We start from the raw sequence: 20,710 nt of genomic DNA on the forward strand, positions 1-20,710 counted from the left end.
CCCCGCCCTTCCCGCTGCTGGTCACGCCCCCGCCACTGGCCACGCCTCCGCGTCGCTGGCCACGCCCCTTTGCCGCGCGGCGCTTCCGTGCCCGGCCCCGCCCATTCCGGGTCCGTCCGTTTAAGGCCCCCGAGGTTCGGCGGCGGCAGCGGTGAGAGGGGATGGGGAGTGGGAATGTGGTTTGGGGAGTTTCCTTGGGCTGGGATCGCTCGCTGGATGCTCTCCGAGCCGCTCAGCTGAGCCTCGCTGCCTGCGAGGCCGCCTGGCCGTGCTGGTGGAACGGGGCCTGTCGCGGAGCGCTGTGGGGCCTGGGGGCGGGGGGGGGCTGAAAGCTCCCAGTCTGCTTGAATTTCCTCTTTTGTCCCGGTAGCTCCCGGTGCTCGGTGGGTGCTGCCCCTGCTGTACGTGCCTAACTGTGGTGTTTAGCCCTGGGGCACAGGAGAGCCCCGCACTAACTCCCCCCGCCAGCCCTGTGGACACACAGCAGAGTCAGGGGTGGTAAGAGCAGCCCCAGGTATCGCTGCTTGGTTTCACCTTGTGTGCCCCTGTACCCCTAAACTCTTCTTTGGATGTGTTACAACATCTAATAAAGCACTTTGCGAGCTGTGGTAAGAGGATCCGCCTGTGGATGGAGAATTCACAGGTGTTGGTTGTGCTCAACAATATATATTTGAGTGGGAGAGGACAAGGTCACTGGCCTTTGTCAGTGTTAATGTTGGTTTAAGTCTTCATGTGTGATTTTTGCCTCTGACTCTTTTGCAAGAGTAGCACAGAAAGCTCTCTCTAATTAAAATAAGGTAGTGGAGTATAATTACTTGCAGGAAAGAACTAACTCAGAAGTGATTACACTTACTACAAGGTAGGCAGCTCTTTGATATGTCACTTATGGCTTGAGAAGCTCATTACCTTTCTTAGGTTTCATCAGCTCAGCTAACAATGAACCACACCAGCAGCAAATGACTCTGAACAAAAGCTCCAGGCTCCCTGTTTGTGGTCACACATGGACCTGATGAACAGGTTTGCAGCAGAAACAGCTGCTGGAGCGTGAGTTACAGTAATAACTTCCACGTTTCTGTCATGTGTGAGAACTGGCGTGATTCAAAGGAATTTTGTGGGCTTTGGGATAAGGTCTCATCCTTATGGTGTTATGTCCATTTTTATTGCTGTCCTGAAGTAACTTTCCCTGCTAATGACAAGATGTTCATGTCTCTTATATTGTTAAACAAGGCTGAGGTGGTGCAATATGTGGAGTTTGGAACTGTTTGTATCTACCCTTTTCCAACAAAGTTACCTAATTAAGCTGTCAGTCTGAAATGGGAAAATTTTGGTGTTGATCAGGAACTGGTGATGTTTTTTTATTTTGTTAAAATAGCACCTCTGCTTGCTTGTTGCCAGGCACTGGATGACCATAACTAAACAATGTCTGTCCCACGTGGAGCTGTCCATGCAAAATGGATAGTAGGGAAAGTCATAGGAACCAAAATGCAGAAAACTGCCAAAGTGAGAGTGACAAGGCTTGTGCTGGATCCCTACTTACTGAAGGTAACAGCAGCTGGTTAACAGCTTGTGGGTTTTGTGGAGGAGTGTTCTGTTCATTTGGCTCTTAGAATTTTTGATGACTCTGCAATGCAAACTCCTTAAGAAACTTGCATGAGGATTTGGCTGTGGGGTTGACTGCAAAGGATGAAAAGCACTGTGTGGTGAGGACTTACAAATTGTCTGCTAAATGTGTTTCTTTGAAGTGCCTTGTTAGTGCAGTTCATTTGATCTCAGCTGAGAAGGTAAAGTTTTTGTTGTTTCACACTTAGGTTTAATTTTTCATGTTGATGTGGAGTATGCTTTGGAAACTTGACATTATGTTAGTCACTTTTACAGTAAGTTTTATAGCTGTTTTTCTGTATGCATAATTGTAACATTGCTTAGTGTCTGTATCTGTGCTGTGATGTGCTATGCAAGTTTGTATTTATTTCTTGTCAATGCACTTCAAACAAGTATGTTAAAATAATATTTTCTCAATTTTTATATGGGGAAACTGTGGTACATGGAGGTGGAATAACTTGCCTTTGAGCAGAATGTTAAGGATAGAGTAAGGATTGGATATGGATCTTGTGGAACCCATGTCAATATTTTATCCAGCAGAAGAACCTGTTAATTTATTTCTCGAAAGATTCTAAATTCTGCTGTACCAATAAGAACAAAGATTTTTATGTGAAAGAAAATGAATTGAGGAAGAAACTTTGAAATCTAATGCCAGGTTGTTTGGTTTTTTTTTCTTTTACAGTTCTTTAACAAAAGAAAAACCTATTTTGCCCACGATCCACTGCAGCAGTGTGTTGTTGGAGACATTGTTCTGCTGAAAGCTCTGCCTGAGCGAAGGAGCAAACACGTGAAACACGAACTGGCAGAAATTGTGTTCAAGGTTGGAAATGTCATAGATCCAATCACGGGGAAGCCCTGTGCAGGAACCAGATTCCTGGAAAATCTGTCAGATTCGGAAAACCTGACAGAGGCAGATACTACCTATCTAAGTGAAAAACTTCAGGAACTGAAAGTTTGTTCGACAGACAAATAGCGGGCGAAATATTTAAGCAGAAGGGCTTCCAGCTTGTCTCTCTCTGTCAGGGGTGTTTGAGGCCCTGTTGTGGTATGTTAAATGTTTCAGTGAAATCTGTAGTCAAAATAAATAGTAAATGTAGTTGCTTATGCAAAGAGATGGTACAGATTGATGAGCACTCCAGAGCTTTGAAGGAAAATATAGAGGAAATGCAAGTTTAGTGTTAACACTTCATTTTATTGCCTGTAGTTTTGCCACAAGCAGTGACAGTTCCCAAAGCCAGCTGCCCTCCTGGGAATGACTCTTGTGTATTGAGAAAAGAAAATACAACTGTATAATGTTTCATTTTGGTGGGAGGGCCATTATATTATTTGATTGTTCTCTATTTCAGACAGTCTTTTGTGGTTTGTAGGATTACTGGAGATAATGCTATTAAAGCTTTTGAAAGGAAGTGTAGAATTTTAAAACCAGCTACATGCTTGTGTCCTTATTTCCACTTACAGTCACTCATCCCACACTGCAGTGCCTTCTGACTTCCAAAATCTCTTAACAAAAACACAGCCCCTTGCTTTTCTAGTGGCAGTAAGGTGAGAATAAAACCTTTCGGCAGCTTAGAATGGTTGGCTTGGTAACTTGTCCAGAGGGAGTATTTAGTTCTGGAAGAGCTGGATCTCTTTGAGCTGCCAGCAGGACAGAGAAGCTGGTGAGAACACAAAGCCAAAAAAGTAAAAGTAAAGATGGTTAGATTTAGTCCCATCAGAAAAGCTAATTAAAACAACACATTTTGGGGAGACACAGGTGCTGATTTGCTGCATGCTTTAATATGGAGCTGGAAGGCCATAGCAGTTAATGATAAAAGACCACTTTATCCTGCTACAGCTCTGGGGGTGTTGTGTCCTGCTTCCAGGACAAACAGCAAGCTGAGAGGGTGCAGTTGTTGCAGCAGCCTTGTGTTCCTGACTTCTTCTTTGGATCTAAAGGAGCATCTGCCTCAAAACCCAGCAGCTGTAGGAGAGGAATGTGGGGTATGAAAGTTGTGAGAAAGTTTTCTGAAGTGTCTGCCTGTGTCATTGGCCTTTGTTTAAGATCAGAAGCTAAACAAGGTGTATCTGAACAGAGTTCTTCTGACCTAAAATAATTTAATTTCCTTAAAGAAACTGAGCCATCTTGCACTAGTAGCTACCAGTTATGTTCTCTTCCACTGTGTAAATCATTTGCCCTTTAGCTTCCTGCACCTGCACAAAATCAGTTTTGGCTACCCACAAACCACTAAAAAAGCCTGATTTTACTCAGCAAATTATTTGGGACAGGAAGAATGAGAAACTTAAAATTCCTTCAGTGCTCCAAACCAAAAAATTGCTGCTCTTTGAATGCTTGTCCTCACGTGCTGTCCTGTGTGTCAGGTCGGTGGGATGGGATGTGAAGACACCTTGATTGAAATATCCCTGTGTAAAATAATATGGCCATGGTCTCTGAGTTTGAGGAGGTGCCTTAAGCAGATGGCTGTAGGTTATTCTTACTGATGCTTGTTGCAGAGGTTTAGGTTTATGTAAATTACTCAGTAACTGTAGCTGGTTGATGGAGGCCCTCAGCCAAGGGAAGGAAACCTGGGCTTTGACTTCTGTCCAAGTGAATGTAAAATGTGAAACTTTATCCAGGCAGAGATTGAGAGAAATCAGACTCGGGGCAGAACATGGCCCTGGGCTGTAGAAAATACACTGAAGTTGTATCTAAGAAGGGAGTAAAGGAACTTGACCCTCAGTACATGGGATATGAGTGTTCTAATAACTAGACTTAGTATTTATAAGAAATAGGAAAAGCTTCCTGCTTGGTTGTAGTTGCACTTACATGTGATTAGGGAAGCAAATACTTTTATTTCCTGCGATTTCTCTCGAGTAGCTGTGAAAATGCCACAGTCTTTTTTTCTAAGACTGATTCATCACAGAAGGTTATCGCTTTTCCAGTGTACAGGTGGGCTCTGGGAGGGTTGCTCAAGAACTCAACATGCTGTCAGATGAAAATGTGACTAAAAACAAATAACATTTCAAACTGTTATTCAATAGAGTGATGGCAATTGTAGGTTAAACTGTTTTAAAGAGGCACCACAACAACTGTACTTTAGTGATGTTAAAGCACATCTTAGATGTTATCTTTGGGATTACTCTCACAAGAGTGCTGATAGAGAAATCATAAAAAGGCAAGGGAAAGTGTGCAGTGATGTGATAAAAATGTTATAGGTATTATGTGGAAAGATAAGGATTAGTCATTGACTTTTCTGTTTATTGGCTGGTTGTTTTTAGAACTGCTCTTTAAGTATTAGTCCAGTTATCAGTTTATCCTTAATTTCAAGTTATTTAAGGATTGGATGCCATCACACACCACCCATTCAACCAAATTATCGCTGACTGTGGCTGAACAGAGTGTGAAGAAAACCCTTCAACTGCACTGCGGGGAAAAACATTGCAGGTGAATGAGGGACAAGATTTTGCACGTGATTCAAAAAACGCCTGTGGCCTTGCTCTTAGTGGTTTTGAGGTGAGACGCTAAAGAGGGGTCACCCACAAACCGGGACGAGGAGTAACCCCCAAACTGGGGCTGGGGCCCCCTAAATAGGGGGTTGGAAGATACACACTCCCCCCCCCAACTAGTCTGGATCCCCCCCTAAACAGGGGCCTGGGATTCCCCAAAACAGGGGGCTTGGGTCTCCCTCGAAGCAGGATGGGACCCTCAAAGCGGGACTGTGCCCTCCAAACGACTCTGGATCCCCCTAAACCCGCGTGCGGGTCCCCCTCAAAGCTGAGGGGCCGTGAGGGGGGCCCCGCGCCGGGGCAGCCGCGCATGCGCACCGGCGGGTCCCCGCCAGGGGGCGTGGCCGCAGCCCCCGGCCCAGCAGGGAGGCGGCCTGAGCAAGATGGCGGCGCGAGTGCTGCTGCGGCGGAGCCTGGCGGGAGCGGCCGCCGTGCCGCGCCTGCCGCCCGGCGGCGGGCTGGCCCTCAGGTGAGCCCCGAGGGGGCGAGCGGGCGGGACGGGGCCGCCGCGGGAGGCTGGGCGGCGGAGCCGGTGCCGCCCGCGCAGAGCTTCCCCCCCCCGCCCGCGCCTCTCCCCTTCCCCGGCTGGAAATGGCGCCCCGGTCGTGGGGCAGCGGCCGGGCCTGGGGCGGGGAGTGCGGCTCGGCGGGGTGTCCCTCAAGGTCACGGGCCGTAAGGCCGGCCCCTTCCTTCCCTCTTTGGAGTCCGCCGCTGGGTGGGATGATGGCCGCGCCGCTGACCCGCCGGGGACGGGCTCAGGATGCACCGACACCCCTCTGCTGCACGGACACCTCATTCCTTCACGGACACCTCATCCCTGCACCTCCCCTGCACGGATCCCTCACCCCTGGGCGGACACTTCAGCCCGGCACTGACACCTCACCCGTGCACCGACCCCCGTGCCCTGCATGGACACCCCTCCCCTGCACGGGCAGCTCAGCCCTGCACTGACACCCCACCCATGAACTGCCATCCCTTCCCCGCACCGACCCCCTTTCCCCTGCTTGGACACTCCTGCCCTGCACACAGCAGGGAGCACAGGCACCCCACAATCCCGTACCTCCGTGTTTCGGGGTGCTCAGCCGCCCTGCACTCGTGTATTCCTGGGGCTGAAGTGTCTGGGTGCTCCACACCCCTCCGAAGTTGGGTTGCGTAGCTGCTCCGTATCCCAGCTCCTCTGAGCAACAGGGTGCACAACCAGCAGCGTCTTCCGTCGGGATGCACAGCTGCTGCACCCCTGCCCAGCATCCACGTCTTCCCAGTGTTGGGGTGCAGGACTGTGCACCCCAACATCTTCCTGCCTTCATGCACAGGCACACACGCACCCTGCCTGTGTGTGTGCCCCCCTTGGGAGCCAGGGCACATGTATCCGTGCTTTCCTTGGGAGCTGGGATGTGTGTGCACCCCCCCCCCGTGTGTCAGGGCACACACACAGGCACATCCATCAGGTTTTGGAGTGCACAGGTTTGCATGGCCACATCTGATGTGTGCAGGGTCAGGCACACACAGAGCTCTCGGGACACCTCTTGGGTGTAGGAAGCTCCCAGGATGTTGGAGACACAGAAGTGCCTGAGTTTCCAAGCTGGGATGGATCTACACATTTTTTCCCCTCTTTTCTTTGAGACAGGGAAAGCTGCTGCCACAAGCCTCAGAATGGGCAGCAGCCCCTGTGCAAGACTAAAAGCATCCCTGCCAGCAGTTTAACACAGGAACAGGGAGGGCTGTAGGAATTATATGTTGTGAGGTTTTATGTGCATGTTTGGGGGTTATTTTAGTTTCAAATAAACTTTGTTTAGATCACAAATCAAAAACTGTCAAATGAAAGACAAGTTGTTTTTCTTTCTCTTCCAGGAATACATGGGTTACTACAAAATGTAAATACTTGACCTGATATCTCCCACTCAGGTTATATTTTATGCTAAAGCAGAAGCTAAGTGGGATAGAAGTGTTTTCACTGGCATTTTTAATCTAATCTGAGCAAACTGTTCAGTGTTATCCTTTTATGTTCACAGCCCAATCTTTGCAGCAAGAAAGCTAAGCCCATAGTTAATATTTGTAGAATAAGAACCTGCTACCAAAGTCAAGCTGATGCTCACAACTGACAGTCCAAAGACATGAATTCAGTCCCTTCTCTTCCAGAGCTAATTTTGGGTACATTCTGCCCACACAAGTGAACCAGTAATCAGGGCTTCTTGATTTGTGAGTGTCTAGAATGACAGGGGTATTTTAGGGCTTCTCTGAGGATATTGATTAAAAATCAGGCCCTTGCATCTCAAGGTGGGTGCATTGAATATCTGCTTTAATAAATTTAGCTCCTACCTTTATTCTAACTAAGGTGTATATTTAGGTGGATAGTTGTGATTTGTTAGTCAATGCTCATGAGGAACTTTACAGTTGCTGGGTAAAAGATTTTACATAAATGTAAAGTATTACTCATTTCGTTGTATTGTAATGAACTATCCCTCCAGTTTTAGATGCAGTTTAACATTCAAGTCATGAGATTCTCCTTATAGCAAAGGAATTTGGTTTTTGCTTCTTAGTGTTATCCCTGTAACTCCAGCTTACTCTTACTGCAGGTAAAGCTGGTTCACAGAAAAAGCATTGTGATTATTTATCTCTTAAAGTTTGCTGCAAATAGTAATCCTCATAGGAGAGGATTATTAGTTTTCTTTAATAAAGGGGAGGAAGTGATAATGGTTTACAGGTCTGAGCTGAAAACTGAGTATTGCAGGACTGGGATTGAGTTCTGTCTCTGGTGTGCACTGAGCATTTAGTGCTTACTTTAGGGGAGCTTTTTAAAACAACTGGGATTTATTTGGTGGGTTTTAGCCCTGTCCTCTGGGACAGCTTGTGTTGCTGTGGCACTTGATGTGACAACACAACTGCAGTCACCTGTGCCTCGCCTGCTCCAGCTGAGATCAGAGATAGCTCCACTCCAGCAACAGCCTTATCGTGGAATGCCCTTCAAATGCCTGCACTCAGGAATAGCTGCTTGGCTTTCAGCACAGCCACATGTTTGTGTGCTTGCCCAGGGCCAGGGAAGGCACCATTTTCAATAAAAACACCAATAAGGTGTTTACAGACTCCTCCTTAACGCTGAAGGTCACCTCAGCTGCAGTTGTTCTTCTCTGGTGGTTGTTCCTCTGCTGTGGAATACTTTTCCTTTCCTCCATCCTGCTTCCACGGGGTGAACCAGTTCATTGTGTTATTTTCAGACACTGGGATTAAGAAGTTGACTGTTGTAAAACACTGCTAGTGTGAACTACTTTTGTGTGATGCAGGCAGGCGTGTTCATGAGGATATTTTTCCCAAAGGAAATGGAGATTTTTCTTCCCTATTTTTTTTTTTCAATTTGAATGACTGTCACAAACTTTTGATATCTGGAAGACAGCTTTGGATTGAAGGTTGATAGCTATCTTCTGACTCTCCTAGTCAGTAATTAAGGGTGAGAAGTTGACATCTGAGGCAGGAAAAGGTTTAAATTTCCAGCTTTTAAATAAATATATGTGGTATAAATACCACATTTTTAATATGTCAGAGAAATATTTTAGTATTTCAGGAGAGGATTGAGTTGGAATTAGTTTTCTCCACACTGGCTGGTGTGGGGCTATCAAAGAAAGGTAAATTGAAGGAAGTGATTTTATGAGATAGAAGAAAAGAACATTTGAGCCTGGGGTCCCCCTGTCAGACATTGTAGAGAATCAGTTAAATTTATCAGATTTCTTGTCCTTCTGCACAGTTTTTGGTGATTGAGGGCTCTTGAGCTGAAAAAGAGAAGAACAATTCCTTTAACACATCGTTTCAAAAAATCACAGTTATCAGTTGTTTCGTGTGCTCTGCGATGTAAAGGGAGCTGATATTATTTTGAAAGAGTACTTGCTGAAAGTGAATGAGGATTAGATAAAAAAAGGACAGTGAAATTCTTCTGTTTCAAAGAAAGGGAAACGTGAATGTTGAGCAAAGAGCATGGATCTGGTACCTCTACGTGGTGCAGCTGCCAGAATTTGGAACTGGAGTATTTACAGGCTGTTTGTTTCCTGCCACTTGTATTTTTTTTTCCTCCCAAATTAGACTTTCATGCTGTTTTTTTTTTCTCCTGAAAGACATGCCATTTAACTTTTCCTTTTGTAGAGCTGTATTTAAGCAACACAGGAACATATGGCAGTTTGTTTCCTATTTATACTGTACACAGCTTTCCTTACGCGTGTTTTTTGCTCTTTTTCACTCCTGTCTGTCTGCATCATGACAGAGCCAGCCCTGAGCTAAGAAAAGATTAAAAAGGAGATAAAGAGGGAGGAAAAGCAGCCATTCCCTGTCCTGTGCAGGCAGAATTAACCTGGGTAGTGTGTGGTTAACTGTAGCTGGTGAAATGGGTTGAGAGAAGATAAATCTCAGTGGGGAACGAACAACCTTTTCCTTGCTAGGAAAAAAAAAACCAGTGGGAATTTTTAGTAATAGATATATATAACTGTGTGTTATGGTACTGTTTGTATTAAACTTGACTGTGCCTGTGTTCCCTTCGTGGTGGGAATTTCCTTGGTGCCAGTAAAACCTCCTTGTTGCCGTGCAGGGGACTGGGATCCTCAGCTCACAGACCTCGCGAGGACAGTTGGTTAAAATCCCTCTTCGTCCGCAAAGTGGATCCAAGGAAAGATGCCCACTCCAACCTTTTGGCCAAAAGAGAGACCAGCAGTCTGTACAAAATACAGTGTGAGTGGTGGGTTTTATATTTAATGTTACCAGTTCTTTTTTTCTGGTCCCCCATGTCTCACGTCCTGTTGTTGTTTCAGTTCACAATGTAAAACCAGAATGTCTAGAGGCCTACAACAAGCTTTGGTAAGTGTGTGTGTTATGTTTTCATGTTTTAGACATGTTGATTTGATCCCAGGCTGGTCTGAAAATTGGCTGATATTGTAGTTATTTAGAGGGGAGGTGGCAAAATTCTGCTTTTTTAGGATTTGGTATTAAAGAGATCATATTATTCTTGGAAAGAGATGGCAAAAGATCCTTTGCTCAGTTCACCCCTCCCTTCCCTCTTGGAGGTGGTGTTTTCCTAAGCTGCAATTCAGGATGATGCCTGTTGTGAGAGCTTGGGTGACATTTGTTGGAACAGCTCTTCCCCCTTCCCTTAATGGTCTTAAAATTACTGATCCATGCAGCTGGAATGTTAGCATGTCCCACTGCAGCTGCCAGGTAGGAATGTCTTGAGGATGATTATTGTCTGCATGCAGGGAGGAAAGGGAGAGATCATCTATAAGTAAAACTACACACCACTGTTAAAGTGAAGTACAATTTTGAGGAGATGTTAAAAACCACGGGGTTGATTTTCTCTCAGCTCATTTATCTCCTTTTCCACAAGTCCTGTTACTGAGATCTGCTCCTAAAGAATTACACAAACCCTTGGATAGAGTATTTACACTGAGGTGATTTCTTCCAAAGGGAGGGTTAGTGTTACAGGTTTTCCAAAAATTACAGCTTGATAAACATATTAATTAATCACATTTTTAACTTACTACTTTAAGGATGAAACTGCAGAAATATTAGTCCTCTTCTGCCTACACAATCACCCCTCTGGAGCCAGAACAGCTGCCTTTAAAGAACTGAATGTTTAAATTTGGAATTGCAGTGAGCCTCATGCTCAGCAATGCTTTCACACTGACAGTGGCCAACTTGTCAGTTAAATAAAACATTCCCAGCATAATGATACCCCACTGCAACCAATCTTTTAATTGTGTTGGTGAGCACCAGCTGGGCTGGAGGGAGGGGAAGAAGTTCACAACTCCCAGTTCATGTCCCCCACTGTTACTGGTTGGTTGCACAGCTATGAGTGGCTCATCCAGCACCTTCCTCTGCTCAGCTTTGAAATGGGGCTGGATAACCCAGAGCTGTTTTCCTTTCTGTACAAACACAGAAATCCACTAGAATAACGTTCACTCAAGGTATCTTTAGCTTTTTTTGTTTGTTGTTTAACATAAATACACAGGGAAGGACAATTAGCATTCAACCAGCTTTCTGTTTAAAAGCTTAATATAAACATCTCCAATTATGCAAGACAGGGAACCACTTCTCTGCATTATTTCATGAGCTGCCTAAATGTTGAGTGAAAGCAGAGGTTTCTATTTGCAAGGAAAGAGACAATAGCAAAGAAAGAAACTGCTGACAGCATGTAGATGAAATATGTGTGGTTAGATTTATTCTTTTCAAAGCAAATTTTAAGTATTTCAGGGAAGGAGAAAACTTGAAAGGAGTAATAAACAAAACTGAACCTCTCTGAACTTCCCTCCTTCCTCTCCCTAAATAAAAGATGAACAGGTTAATTCTGTATCAAATCAGAATAAGGATTAGTCATCATGTGCTAATAAAAAAACAATGTAATGAGGACAATTACAAGAGCACTTTGTGAATCACTGTGGTTAAGGACCCTTTCTGAAGAATTAGGGACAGTTATCTCTGAAAAGGAAAAAGATAGTGTTCCTAAGGTATTCTGTGGGCATTTTTTTCCTATAATTTGCAACAGTATACTGTAGGGTTATGTGATAATTTATCATTCCTGTTTAAAACTGCCTTTCTAGGATCTCATGCTGCTCTGAAAAAATGAACTGATGGTCAAACATCCTTGAAAATGTCCTTGGAGAGTCGTTTTATCATATTATTTACACTGTGTAGTGAGAAATCTAGAAGTACAAATTGGTAATGAGATTTGCTCAAGGTTGTCTGCAAAGTCAGTGGCAGAATCAAGAGGAAAACTCATATCTAATGACTCCCAGCCCCAGACCAGCCTACTTTTTATTATTTGATACTGTGCAGAGACTCATTGCTTATGAGCCAAACTGAGTAAGAAGGGTAATTATTCAGGGAAAAATATAAAAGGCAAAGTTCGACCAGACTAATTGACTTACTCATCAAAGCACAGTGCAGTGAAGGCTGTCTTGGCCAAGTCAGCAATCAGTAAAACTTAATTTCCTTGTGCTAATGTAGGCCACTTCTGAAGTCTGAAAAAATGTTAGAAATGCTGGAAATAGTCAAAACAGAAATTTTGTGTTGGAGGTATTTTTAAGGCAGTTTCACTGTATGCTTTGGTGGGTAAGTTGCCTCAAACTAAGACCACTTTCTGAAATGGTAGAAACCAGTAAGTCTGTGAGTACCAGTCATCATTTCATCTATCAAAATACTCATTTTTATTCATTCAGCCCAGCAATTAATAGCATTGTAACTGGTACAGAAGACTGTGCTTTCCTAATTTTGTTTATTCTCCCTCCCTTGAAAAAGAAAAGCTTTTCCTCAGGCAAGTCACCCATGTAGTTAGGCTGCATTTTCTGTGAGGGAGACACCCTGATATTTGTTTTCCTAATGTGTTGTTTAACCTTTTAGGTGATAGACATAATTTATTGCATCGAAAGAATCCTCCCATGCTTTGTATTTGTCCTGCAGTCTAATGGTAACACAGACCTTAATTTTTCACGCTGCTGTAGCAACTTTTCCCCCCTGTGTAGCAGATTTCAGCTTTCCCCTCTGAAAAGTAGAGCTTGTGAATTTTCCTAGCATAATGCTGTGTGGTGATTTGTTATACATATCAACTGTGGCCTCCCTGAAGGCAATGCAACCCAGTGTCTGTATTCCTTGTTTTCAAGTCAAGAGGTGCTGCCAAAGATTCATGAAGAAAAACACTACCCATGTGCACTGGTGGGGACTTGGAACACGTGGTACGGAGAGCAAGATCAGGCTGGTAGGAGATAGAAGTACAACAGAATGTAAACCCATGCAAGTGAAACGTGTGCTTGGCAGGTTTCTTCTCTTTAAATCATCTCTGTTGACAGTAAAACCTGTGGCAATGTGTTCAGCAAGGGGGTGGTGCATCAGTTACTGGCCGTGTTAACATTTGCAGTGCTTGCTTTTGTCGTGCTGAGTTTGACAGTAAAGCTTTAATCCCTAAAATTTGTCCTGTTGTTAATACACTTTCATGTTTTCCAGGTGGTAGATTAACAGGTTTTGGGGAAATGCTTGTAAAATGTGGTCCTTTTTCGTGGGCACAGATCGTGTTCCTGAATATTTAGGGTAAAGGCAAAGGCTTGCAGAGCCAGGGTTTATTTATCCCTCATTGGCCAGTATAAAGGCTTTACTCAGGCTCTCATGCTGTAATTGCTGTATGATAATGAAATGCAAATCATTCAAACCATCTGAAAGAAATCACTGCATTGTAAACTTAACAATAAACTCGGGCTTTACTGGGGAAAATTAAAAGTATTTCTGTTCATGTCCATACAAGGGTACTGCCTAACTATGCAGATTGAAAACATTGGAACTAGAAATGACTGAAGAGCTGCTACAGAGGTAACTCCAAAAAGTCTAGTGCAGAGAGAAAACCTGAAAAATGTCCTAAACTCTGGGAAACTGAAGGAATGGGAAGCCACAAATACAAATACATGGAGGTTCTGTAGCTCTGTGGTTAGAGCCACACCAGGATCAGTGTCAGTGCTTTGTAATTGAAAAATATACTTGTGCACACGTTAATTTTCCCTGCACTCACAGCACATTGCAATATTGGCACTGAAAAAAATGCAAAGAAATAACAGCAGAGAAATAACAGCAGATAAACCAAACAATGTCCGAGAGACAGCTCTGGAAGTTGAAGGGGAATTGGGGAATGGAGACAATTGAATTGGGAATTTCTCAGTGGCTGCTTTTGTAACATATTAACACAGACTGTATCTGTAATTGCATCCACAGCCTGCCCTGGCAGTGTTATTGCAGCAGTTCTAGCAGTGTAATAAAGCAGATTATGGGGTGTGACTTGTTCAGTACCTGTGCCCAGGCTGTGTTATATTAGGTGGATCTATCAAATTTGCCCTGGGGGTGAGGCAGCAGGAGCACTGGGTGAATCTGCTGTCACAGGGAAGAGCCTCACATTAGTCTCATGTGCTCTCCTGGAAAAGGCACAGAACTGCTTTAGAGGAGAGAAAATAGCTTTTGTGATTCTGTGAGGTGAAATTATTGCCTTGCTCTGTTAAGTGCTTGTAAATAAATCTTTTTGTGATTTATTAAAGGGATTTATTCTGATTTGTTAAAGACAGGATGTTTTGAAAAAAACTCAGTGTAGATGCACATTCTGGAATTGTTTTTATGGGGAAAATTCTAGCAAAATGTAACAGTTCTAGTATGTTCATATATCTTCTGCTTTTATTAATGTTTATCTCAAAAATAACATTTGCATAATTTTTCATGTCCTACAGAAAGTGTGTTGCTTTTGTGCTGGAGTAATTTACTGAACTGAAAAGTCTGCCCCTCTACTGCTCTTAGATGAAATTGGTATAAAGCACGTTTTTGGAATTAAGTCATCCTCTTAAATTGAATCTTAATTTCAATAACAGTCATGTCAAGTCATCACATCTTACTAGCATGGCAACAAAAAGCCCTTTCAGAAATTTCCCTGTTATCTTCAGAGTAAATTGCAAAATTTTTGAAGAGAACCCTTTTCAAAAAGCAGATGATTCCATTATTTTTAAAATATCCCAATGTGTAGTACTTTCGTTAATGAAAATCTATTCTTAAGCCTGCTACCTGATTCCTATTTTTGTATAATTCTGTAGTGTGAAGAGCATTTTGTACTGTGATTTTTCCACAAGGTTTAGCACTGGTCTGTGACATCCCTGAAAAAGGTTCCTTTTCTCTGTTTCAGTTCATTTGTGGAGATATGAAGGAGGTTATCCAGCTCTCAATGAGGTCATGAGTAAACTTCGTCAAAATAAGGTAAAAAGCACTGATTTTGTTACAATGGATTATTTTACTCAGAACAAAGAACAGAACAAAAAACCCTGCAGGTTTGGATACCAACTTTTACTTCAGTGTCTCATAATTTCCTGTGCAAGTTCAGAAACCTCTTTGGAAAGGGATTTTTTTTCATATTCAGAAATACTGAGGTTTAGTACCCGAATGCTTTATGGAACACATTTATTGCTGCATCAACACGGTCCTTGGAATTTTCAGCTGTGTCAGGGGAATTCAGGTGCCTTTACCATTGAAAGGATTTCTCCTAAAACCCCCTGACAGCATTAAAAAAAAAAAAAATCAGCACTGGCATATGCTGTACTGCTTTTTGTTGTTGAAGAATAACCCCCAGTCTGACAGGGATCTCCTGATTGTTTTTTAGGAATTCATAGAGTTCCGCAAGGAGCGAGGTAACATGCTCCTCTCACGCAAGAACCAGTTACTGCTGGAGTTCAGTTTCTGGAATGAACCTGTTCCCAGAGATGGGCCTAATATTTATGAATTGAGATCCTATCAACTCAGAGTAAGTTTAAATTATTATTTTTTTTATTATTTTTTTAAGCTCCGTGCTGTCGTAAAAATGTTCCAGGGGTGTTTATAAGATGCAGATGGAAAACAGACCTTGCCTTAAAAATCTGGGTCTTATCAAAGCTGGAATCTGAGTCATTGTTGCTCTCCAAGTGTGGAGTCCAAAGTGAAGGCAGGTTCCAACAAGATACTGATGTCTGCAGGGCTGAAAACCCTGTGGTTTGTTTGGATACTTCAGGCAGATGACTAAGAGGTAATACAGTCAGTAAACAGAGTAATTATAGATTATTCTAACATGCTTATCACTGGAAGGAAGTGATTTTGTTAATACAGTGTGTTTTCCATACATAAATGTTGTGAAAGCTGTCCTGACTTTTCTTTAAAGTGCAGTTTTAACTTTCTGTTTTGTTTTCACAGCCTGGAACAATGATTGAGTGGGGGAATTACTGGTGAGTGTTGCCTTAGCACTTGGATTCTCCTGTTTGAGAGATGTATGTTTAAAAATCCATGGACTGGAGGTGGCAGGATAGTACCAAAGCCAATCCCCCAGTTAATGACCTGCTGCTCTACTTGCACAACTTGTAAAACAGTCCTTCAACCCTTAATTTATCCTTTGAGGAAAGAAAGAGGAATTCTGTGCACAAACAACACTGTGGGCTCTGTGGTTTGGCTTTCCTTCACAGAACCCTTTTAGTTTGTTGCAGTCTAGCAGAAACCATTGATTTTCAGCAGAAAGCACTTCTTGGGGAAGTGTGGCAGTTAACTAGGAAACTAAGTTCATCTTTCACAAGACCACTTTTGGGTTTAAATGGGCTAAATCTTGGCTCTTTGAATCTTTAGAAGTCAAGTTGTTTCTTGAAAAACTACATTTCCATTTTAATAGATAGGTTAAAAGCTTTTGAGATATTTTTCTGTTGATTATATGCTTCTGATTTTGTCTTACTTAAAACCAGTGTAAGTTTCTTTACATTTACATTCACTGTCCATGTAATTCTAGTGGTTGATAGTTAAACAATTTGGACTATTTTCAGTTATTTTGACAAAGGTGAGGCCTTTCAGATGCATCATGGTCATTGATATAATTTTTTCAATTACAGTAATTTGAACAAACTGAATTTAGAATATAAAATGCATGTATGTATACTGGTAGCCAGTCTGTTTTGTAAGATGCAACAGATTTATAGTTAAGAGAAATACTGATCTTATTTATACAACACTTATTTGTACAGAGGTCTGTGTGAGTAAAAAAGTTGTATTCCACCCTGTGGAAATTCCAGTCTGAAAGTCAAGGATTTAGCTTTAGAAGAACCTGGTATAAAAAGACCACTTTACACTGCTCCAGCAATTATCTTTATACTGAATCTGCTGTTGAAAAATGATTAATGCACAGTCGAGTGAAACTGCAGACCTCCAATTTTAATGCATTCTAACAAGACACGTGGATATAACTTCATTACTCAGTGCTAAAAATCAGTGCATTGCAGACTTTTTATTATTTTTAATTGCTGAATTATGCTGCAAATGCTGTTTAACATTTCAGCTTCCTTCCAACTGTGTTTTCCTTTCAGTTATCACTTATTTGCTCCCCAGCCCTGCTGGTTCTAATGCCTGCTTTGCTCCTCTCTAGGGCTCGTGCAATTCGTTTCCGACAGGACAGTAATGAAGCAGTTGGAGGATTTTTCTCACAAATTGGACAGCTGTATATGGTTCATCACCTTTGGGGTAAATTCTTGTGCTTTGTGCTTTTTTCCTCACTGAGTCAACCCCTCACAGACTGGGGACTTTGCCCAGGAGACAAAGTTTCTACAAAAGGCAAAGGAGTGTCTCAGAAAGGGTTATATTTTGTTTCGTTTTGCACCGACACTGTTGATCTTCTTAATTTTTGTGTAGGTAACTTGATTCTTTAACAAGCAAGGAAAAGTGAACATTTCCTGTTTTGTTCTGTTTCCATCAACAGTTTCTCATGTCCCTTTCTTATTAGGAGCTACCTATTTGCACTTGGTGCCATAGCCATGACACACCACGTCCTGCCATCCCCATTCATGCTGAAATCAGGTTTTTACAGTTTCATTTCAAGCATCGCATATCCCACACCTGCAAAAAGGAAAGTCGAGCATTTATTTACATTCCTGCATCGAGGTGTTTTGGCTTTCTCTGTGCATTAATCTCCACAAATCCCCAGCTGTTTTCACACGTTAGGACTGCTTCAACTCGGAGAAACTCAGTCTAATATTGATGTTAGAAAATGTGCAGATTTCGTATCTGACAATTCAGAATATTATATTCCAGCATTATAAATCTGACACCACTCATGTAGAACTGTACTCTTGCATTAATTGTCTTACCTGTGTCTGAGACATTCTCTCTCTTCCCCGATTCCTTCTGTTTGCCTTGGTTTGGGAGCTTTTCCTTTTCATGGAGAGCAACAGACTTTTCCTTCCCGGTGTTTGCAGCCTCCTAATTATTCCCTAGCATACTTTTTAAGGGAGCTATTCTTGTGCAGAAGGAAAAGGAGTTACTTCTAAGCTTTGTGCTTGTTTTCCCTCCCCAGCCTACAAAGATCTTCAAACCAGAGAAGATATAAGGAATGCTGCGTGGCATAAACCTGGCTGGGATGAACTAGTCTATTACACAGGTAACCTATTAACTTCACTGGAATGCTGGGGGCAGACTTTGATGTGTGCCATCATTTCTGTTCCTCAGCACATCCCACAATGGTAAAAAGTTTTGCATCTCAGTGGGGAGTGTGTGTGTGTGTCTGTGAGTTAGTTTTTCTGCTCTAAAAGAAAGGAGGGACGTTGCATTAAACTGTAAAGTGAATTTTGCTGTTGATTTTACAAACTTGGAGAGGTGCTAAAAAATCGCTACATTAATAGTAAATTTTTATGTGAGCACTCCTCTAGAACAGATTCATGTAAATGCTTGTGCCCAAAAATTTAGGGAGCCAACAGTGAAATTTATCTTTACATTAAATTATTACCTCTAATATTTCATGAAATATGAGAGCTTTGTTAAATGCATTCCTTGGGAAAGGGAATTTAGACTTCAGAACCAGAAGCCAGGAGATCTTTGAGATCAAAGAAAGCTTTCATAACAAAATTCAGGAAAGCACGCCAAGCATGTCAGGTTTGGGTTCCATGGAGTGCATTTCAAAGGAAGTATACCAGAAAAATGTAAGATAACTTCCATTGTGGTGAAAAGGAATAGAAATATTTGTCTTCAAAGGAGCAGAGAGACTGTATTAAAATCACTTGTTCTCAAAGCTGTTGTGCTTCAGTTACAGGGATGTTGGTGTTACTGATGACTTGGCAGGGGGAGTAGTTTGAAGACAATAGAAGCTGTTCAAACTGAGTGTGCTCATGGTCTCTGTTAGTGAAATTAAACCCTGTCTCTTTTTTTTTTTTTTTTTTCCCAGTGCCCCTTATTCAGGAAATGGAATCCAGAATCATGATCCCGTTGAAGATTTCTCCACTTCAGTAAAGTCACTGATTTACTTGTGCCTACATAGATAAAGTGACAAGTATTTGTCTTAATTTATGGTATACACTGTATATCATAGTATGAAATATAAAAGTACTGTATTGAGCTTATAAAAAAAGACCTCTTTTCTTCAGAACCCATGACCTTTTGCTCTTAGGATTGTACCAGGGGGGAGAAAATACACAGGACTGTAATTAAAAGGTTGGTTAGTTGAAAACAAGCCCAAAGACAGGAGTTCTTTGTGAGACAGCTCCCCAGGTGAGGTATGGCCTCCAGTATTTAATATCTCCTGCTACACAGGCACTGCCCAGTGTTCAGTAACAGCAGCAGAATGGAGAATTGCCATTGCTGTGGCCTTTTTGTAGCATTTTAATGACTGCAGGTTTTAAAAACAAACGTGGGAGTTGTGAAATCAGAAGCTCTGAAGCCCTCGGGGAGCTCAGAACTGCACCTGGCTGTTGGAGCAGGCCTGAAATCAGTCAGTAGCTCTGGATTTACATACAGGCAGTCATTAATTGGGGATAGTACTGTGTCAGGTGATGGCTTGTGGACAGAGAATAGGGAATTCTGGTTGGCAAGGACTCTGAAACCTGTTGAAACTTGTCGCCCAAAGTGAATTCTGTGAAGTGTGGCCCACGGTTTTCAAAGAAATACTGCCAAGGCGTGGCTGGCTGAACACTCTGCAGGGAATCGATTCAGTTCAATACATTTCTCTCTACAAATAGCTCAGAAATCTGGGAAAAGGGGTTTAATTTAATAAGCAGTTGTGACTTCAGACATATGCTTGGTGGGGTGTTTCACTCCCTGTCCAGTAGGTACTCCTGAATTGGTGTGTGAAACTGGCGCATGTCGAGTCGATGGAATTGGCATTTCGGTGTCCCATGATGTCCAGTTCTGTTTTGGTTTCACTTTAGTCTAGAATGTATCAACACTTTTGGTGTCTGCGATGATGTGAACATCCTGTCAGTGAAAATAATACTCTCTCTTTCAAGTGGCTACAAGAATCAGTGTAACATAACTGAATGTACAAATCAGTTACTGAATGTCCAGTTTGTACATTTCAATGAGTTTTCAGGAAGAACATATCAGTCAATAAAATCCTTTTAATTTTCACATTTTGCTGGCACCTTATATGTATTGCACCACCTGTGTTTTCTCTCTTCTTGCAGTGTTTACTGTGGAAAATTCAAATAATTGCACAGAATATTTCAGGCCAGCTAATATCACTTTTCAGGGTCAGGGACAGCATTTCCCAGTATTCTGCTCTCCTTCTCCAAAGTGGATTTACAATCTCTCCATCACCTCCCATTTTGCTGAGTGTTCTAGAGGTTGTAAGTGCTGTGGTGATAAATACAAGATACTTTTCCTTTTGATTTTTCTCCACAAATTATGCTGCATTTTTCGTGTCTGGTTTCTTCTTTTCTGCTCACATGAAATACGCTGCACTTGTGCCTTTGCTTGAATTCCATCTTGAACAAAGTCATTATTTGATCTGGTTCTTATCTGTTTTCATGTTTTCCTCCTGTTGTCAACTGATTATGGGATTTTACTGAGTGAAATTCTGTATTGCATCAGCTTGAAGTTCTCAGCTTGGCCAGTGGGCCAAGGAAATCATTTGAGCTGATCCTTCTTGTAACCCAGCCCTGAGCAGGACTGTCATCTGGGGCTGTCATTGTCCCAGACTTTTGGGGCTACTTTTTAGCTACAAAAGGAGACAAAGGATGACAATATCAGCTTCTAGTCCTTATTATTTCTCCCAGTATCCTCCTATATTTCTTGTTCCTAGAGAATTATCCTTGTAACTAACTCCTCATAAGCAGCAATCTCAGAGACAAACAGCAAAAAGCATTTTTGG

General features: G+C 42.5%; 2 protein-coding genes and 1 long non-coding RNA gene across 8 annotated transcripts; 2 read left to right on the plus strand and 1 right to left on the minus strand.

The window, feature by feature from the left end:
• The first annotated feature begins 44 nt into the window (after nt 1–44).
• MRPS17 (mitochondrial ribosomal protein S17) lies at nt 45–3,024 on the plus strand. Of its 5 annotated transcripts, none has more exons than XM_032707717.1 (4): nt 54–151; nt 371–608; nt 1,396–1,542; nt 2,282–3,024. In XM_032707717.1, exons 3-4 carry the CDS (start codon nt 1,420–1,422, stop codon nt 2,570–2,572), a joined length of 414 nt encoding a protein of 137 aa, XP_032563608.1. In that variant the 5' UTR covers nt 54–151; nt 371–608; nt 1,396–1,419; the 3' UTR covers nt 2,573–3,024. The 5 variants fall into 5 exon arrangements, with proteins under 5 accessions (XP_032563609.1, XP_032563608.1, XP_032563610.1 ...); XM_032707719.1 differs by having other exon boundaries at nt 371–514; XM_032707720.1 differs by having other exon boundaries at nt 371–498.
• A 1,985-nt stretch (nt 3,025–5,009) lies between these two features.
• NIPSNAP2 (nipsnap homolog 2) lies at nt 5,010–19,971 on the plus strand. Of its 2 annotated transcripts, none has more exons than XM_032707715.1 (10): nt 5,010–5,089; nt 9,653–9,792; nt 9,873–9,918; nt 12,714–12,808; nt 14,759–14,829; nt 15,230–15,370; nt 15,793–15,824; nt 17,003–17,097; nt 17,927–18,010; nt 18,791–19,971. In XM_032707715.1, exons 1-10 carry the CDS (start codon nt 5,025–5,027, stop codon nt 18,853–18,855), a joined length of 834 nt encoding a protein of 277 aa, XP_032563606.1. In that variant the 5' UTR covers nt 5,010–5,024; the 3' UTR covers nt 18,856–19,971. The 2 variants fall into 2 exon arrangements, with proteins under 2 accessions (XP_032563606.1, XP_032563605.1); XM_032707714.1 differs by lacking the exon at nt 5,010–5,089 and adding an exon at nt 5,435–5,551.
• LOC116796807 lies at nt 6,813–17,996 on the minus strand. The gene is made up of 2 exons (XR_004360508.1): nt 17,721–17,996; nt 6,813–8,846 (listed from the first exon to the last, which is right to left on the minus strand). It is a non-coding gene; the product is annotated as an uncharacterized LOC116796807 (long non-coding RNA).
• Nucleotides 19,972–20,710: the final 739 nt, after the last annotated feature.

This window comes from Chiroxiphia lanceolata, chromosome 20 (assembly GCF_009829145.1).
Source record: "Chiroxiphia lanceolata isolate bChiLan1 chromosome 20, bChiLan1.pri, whole genome shotgun sequence".
In the NCBI taxonomy this organism is placed as follows: Eukaryota; Metazoa; Chordata; class Aves; order Passeriformes; family Pipridae; genus Chiroxiphia; species Chiroxiphia lanceolata.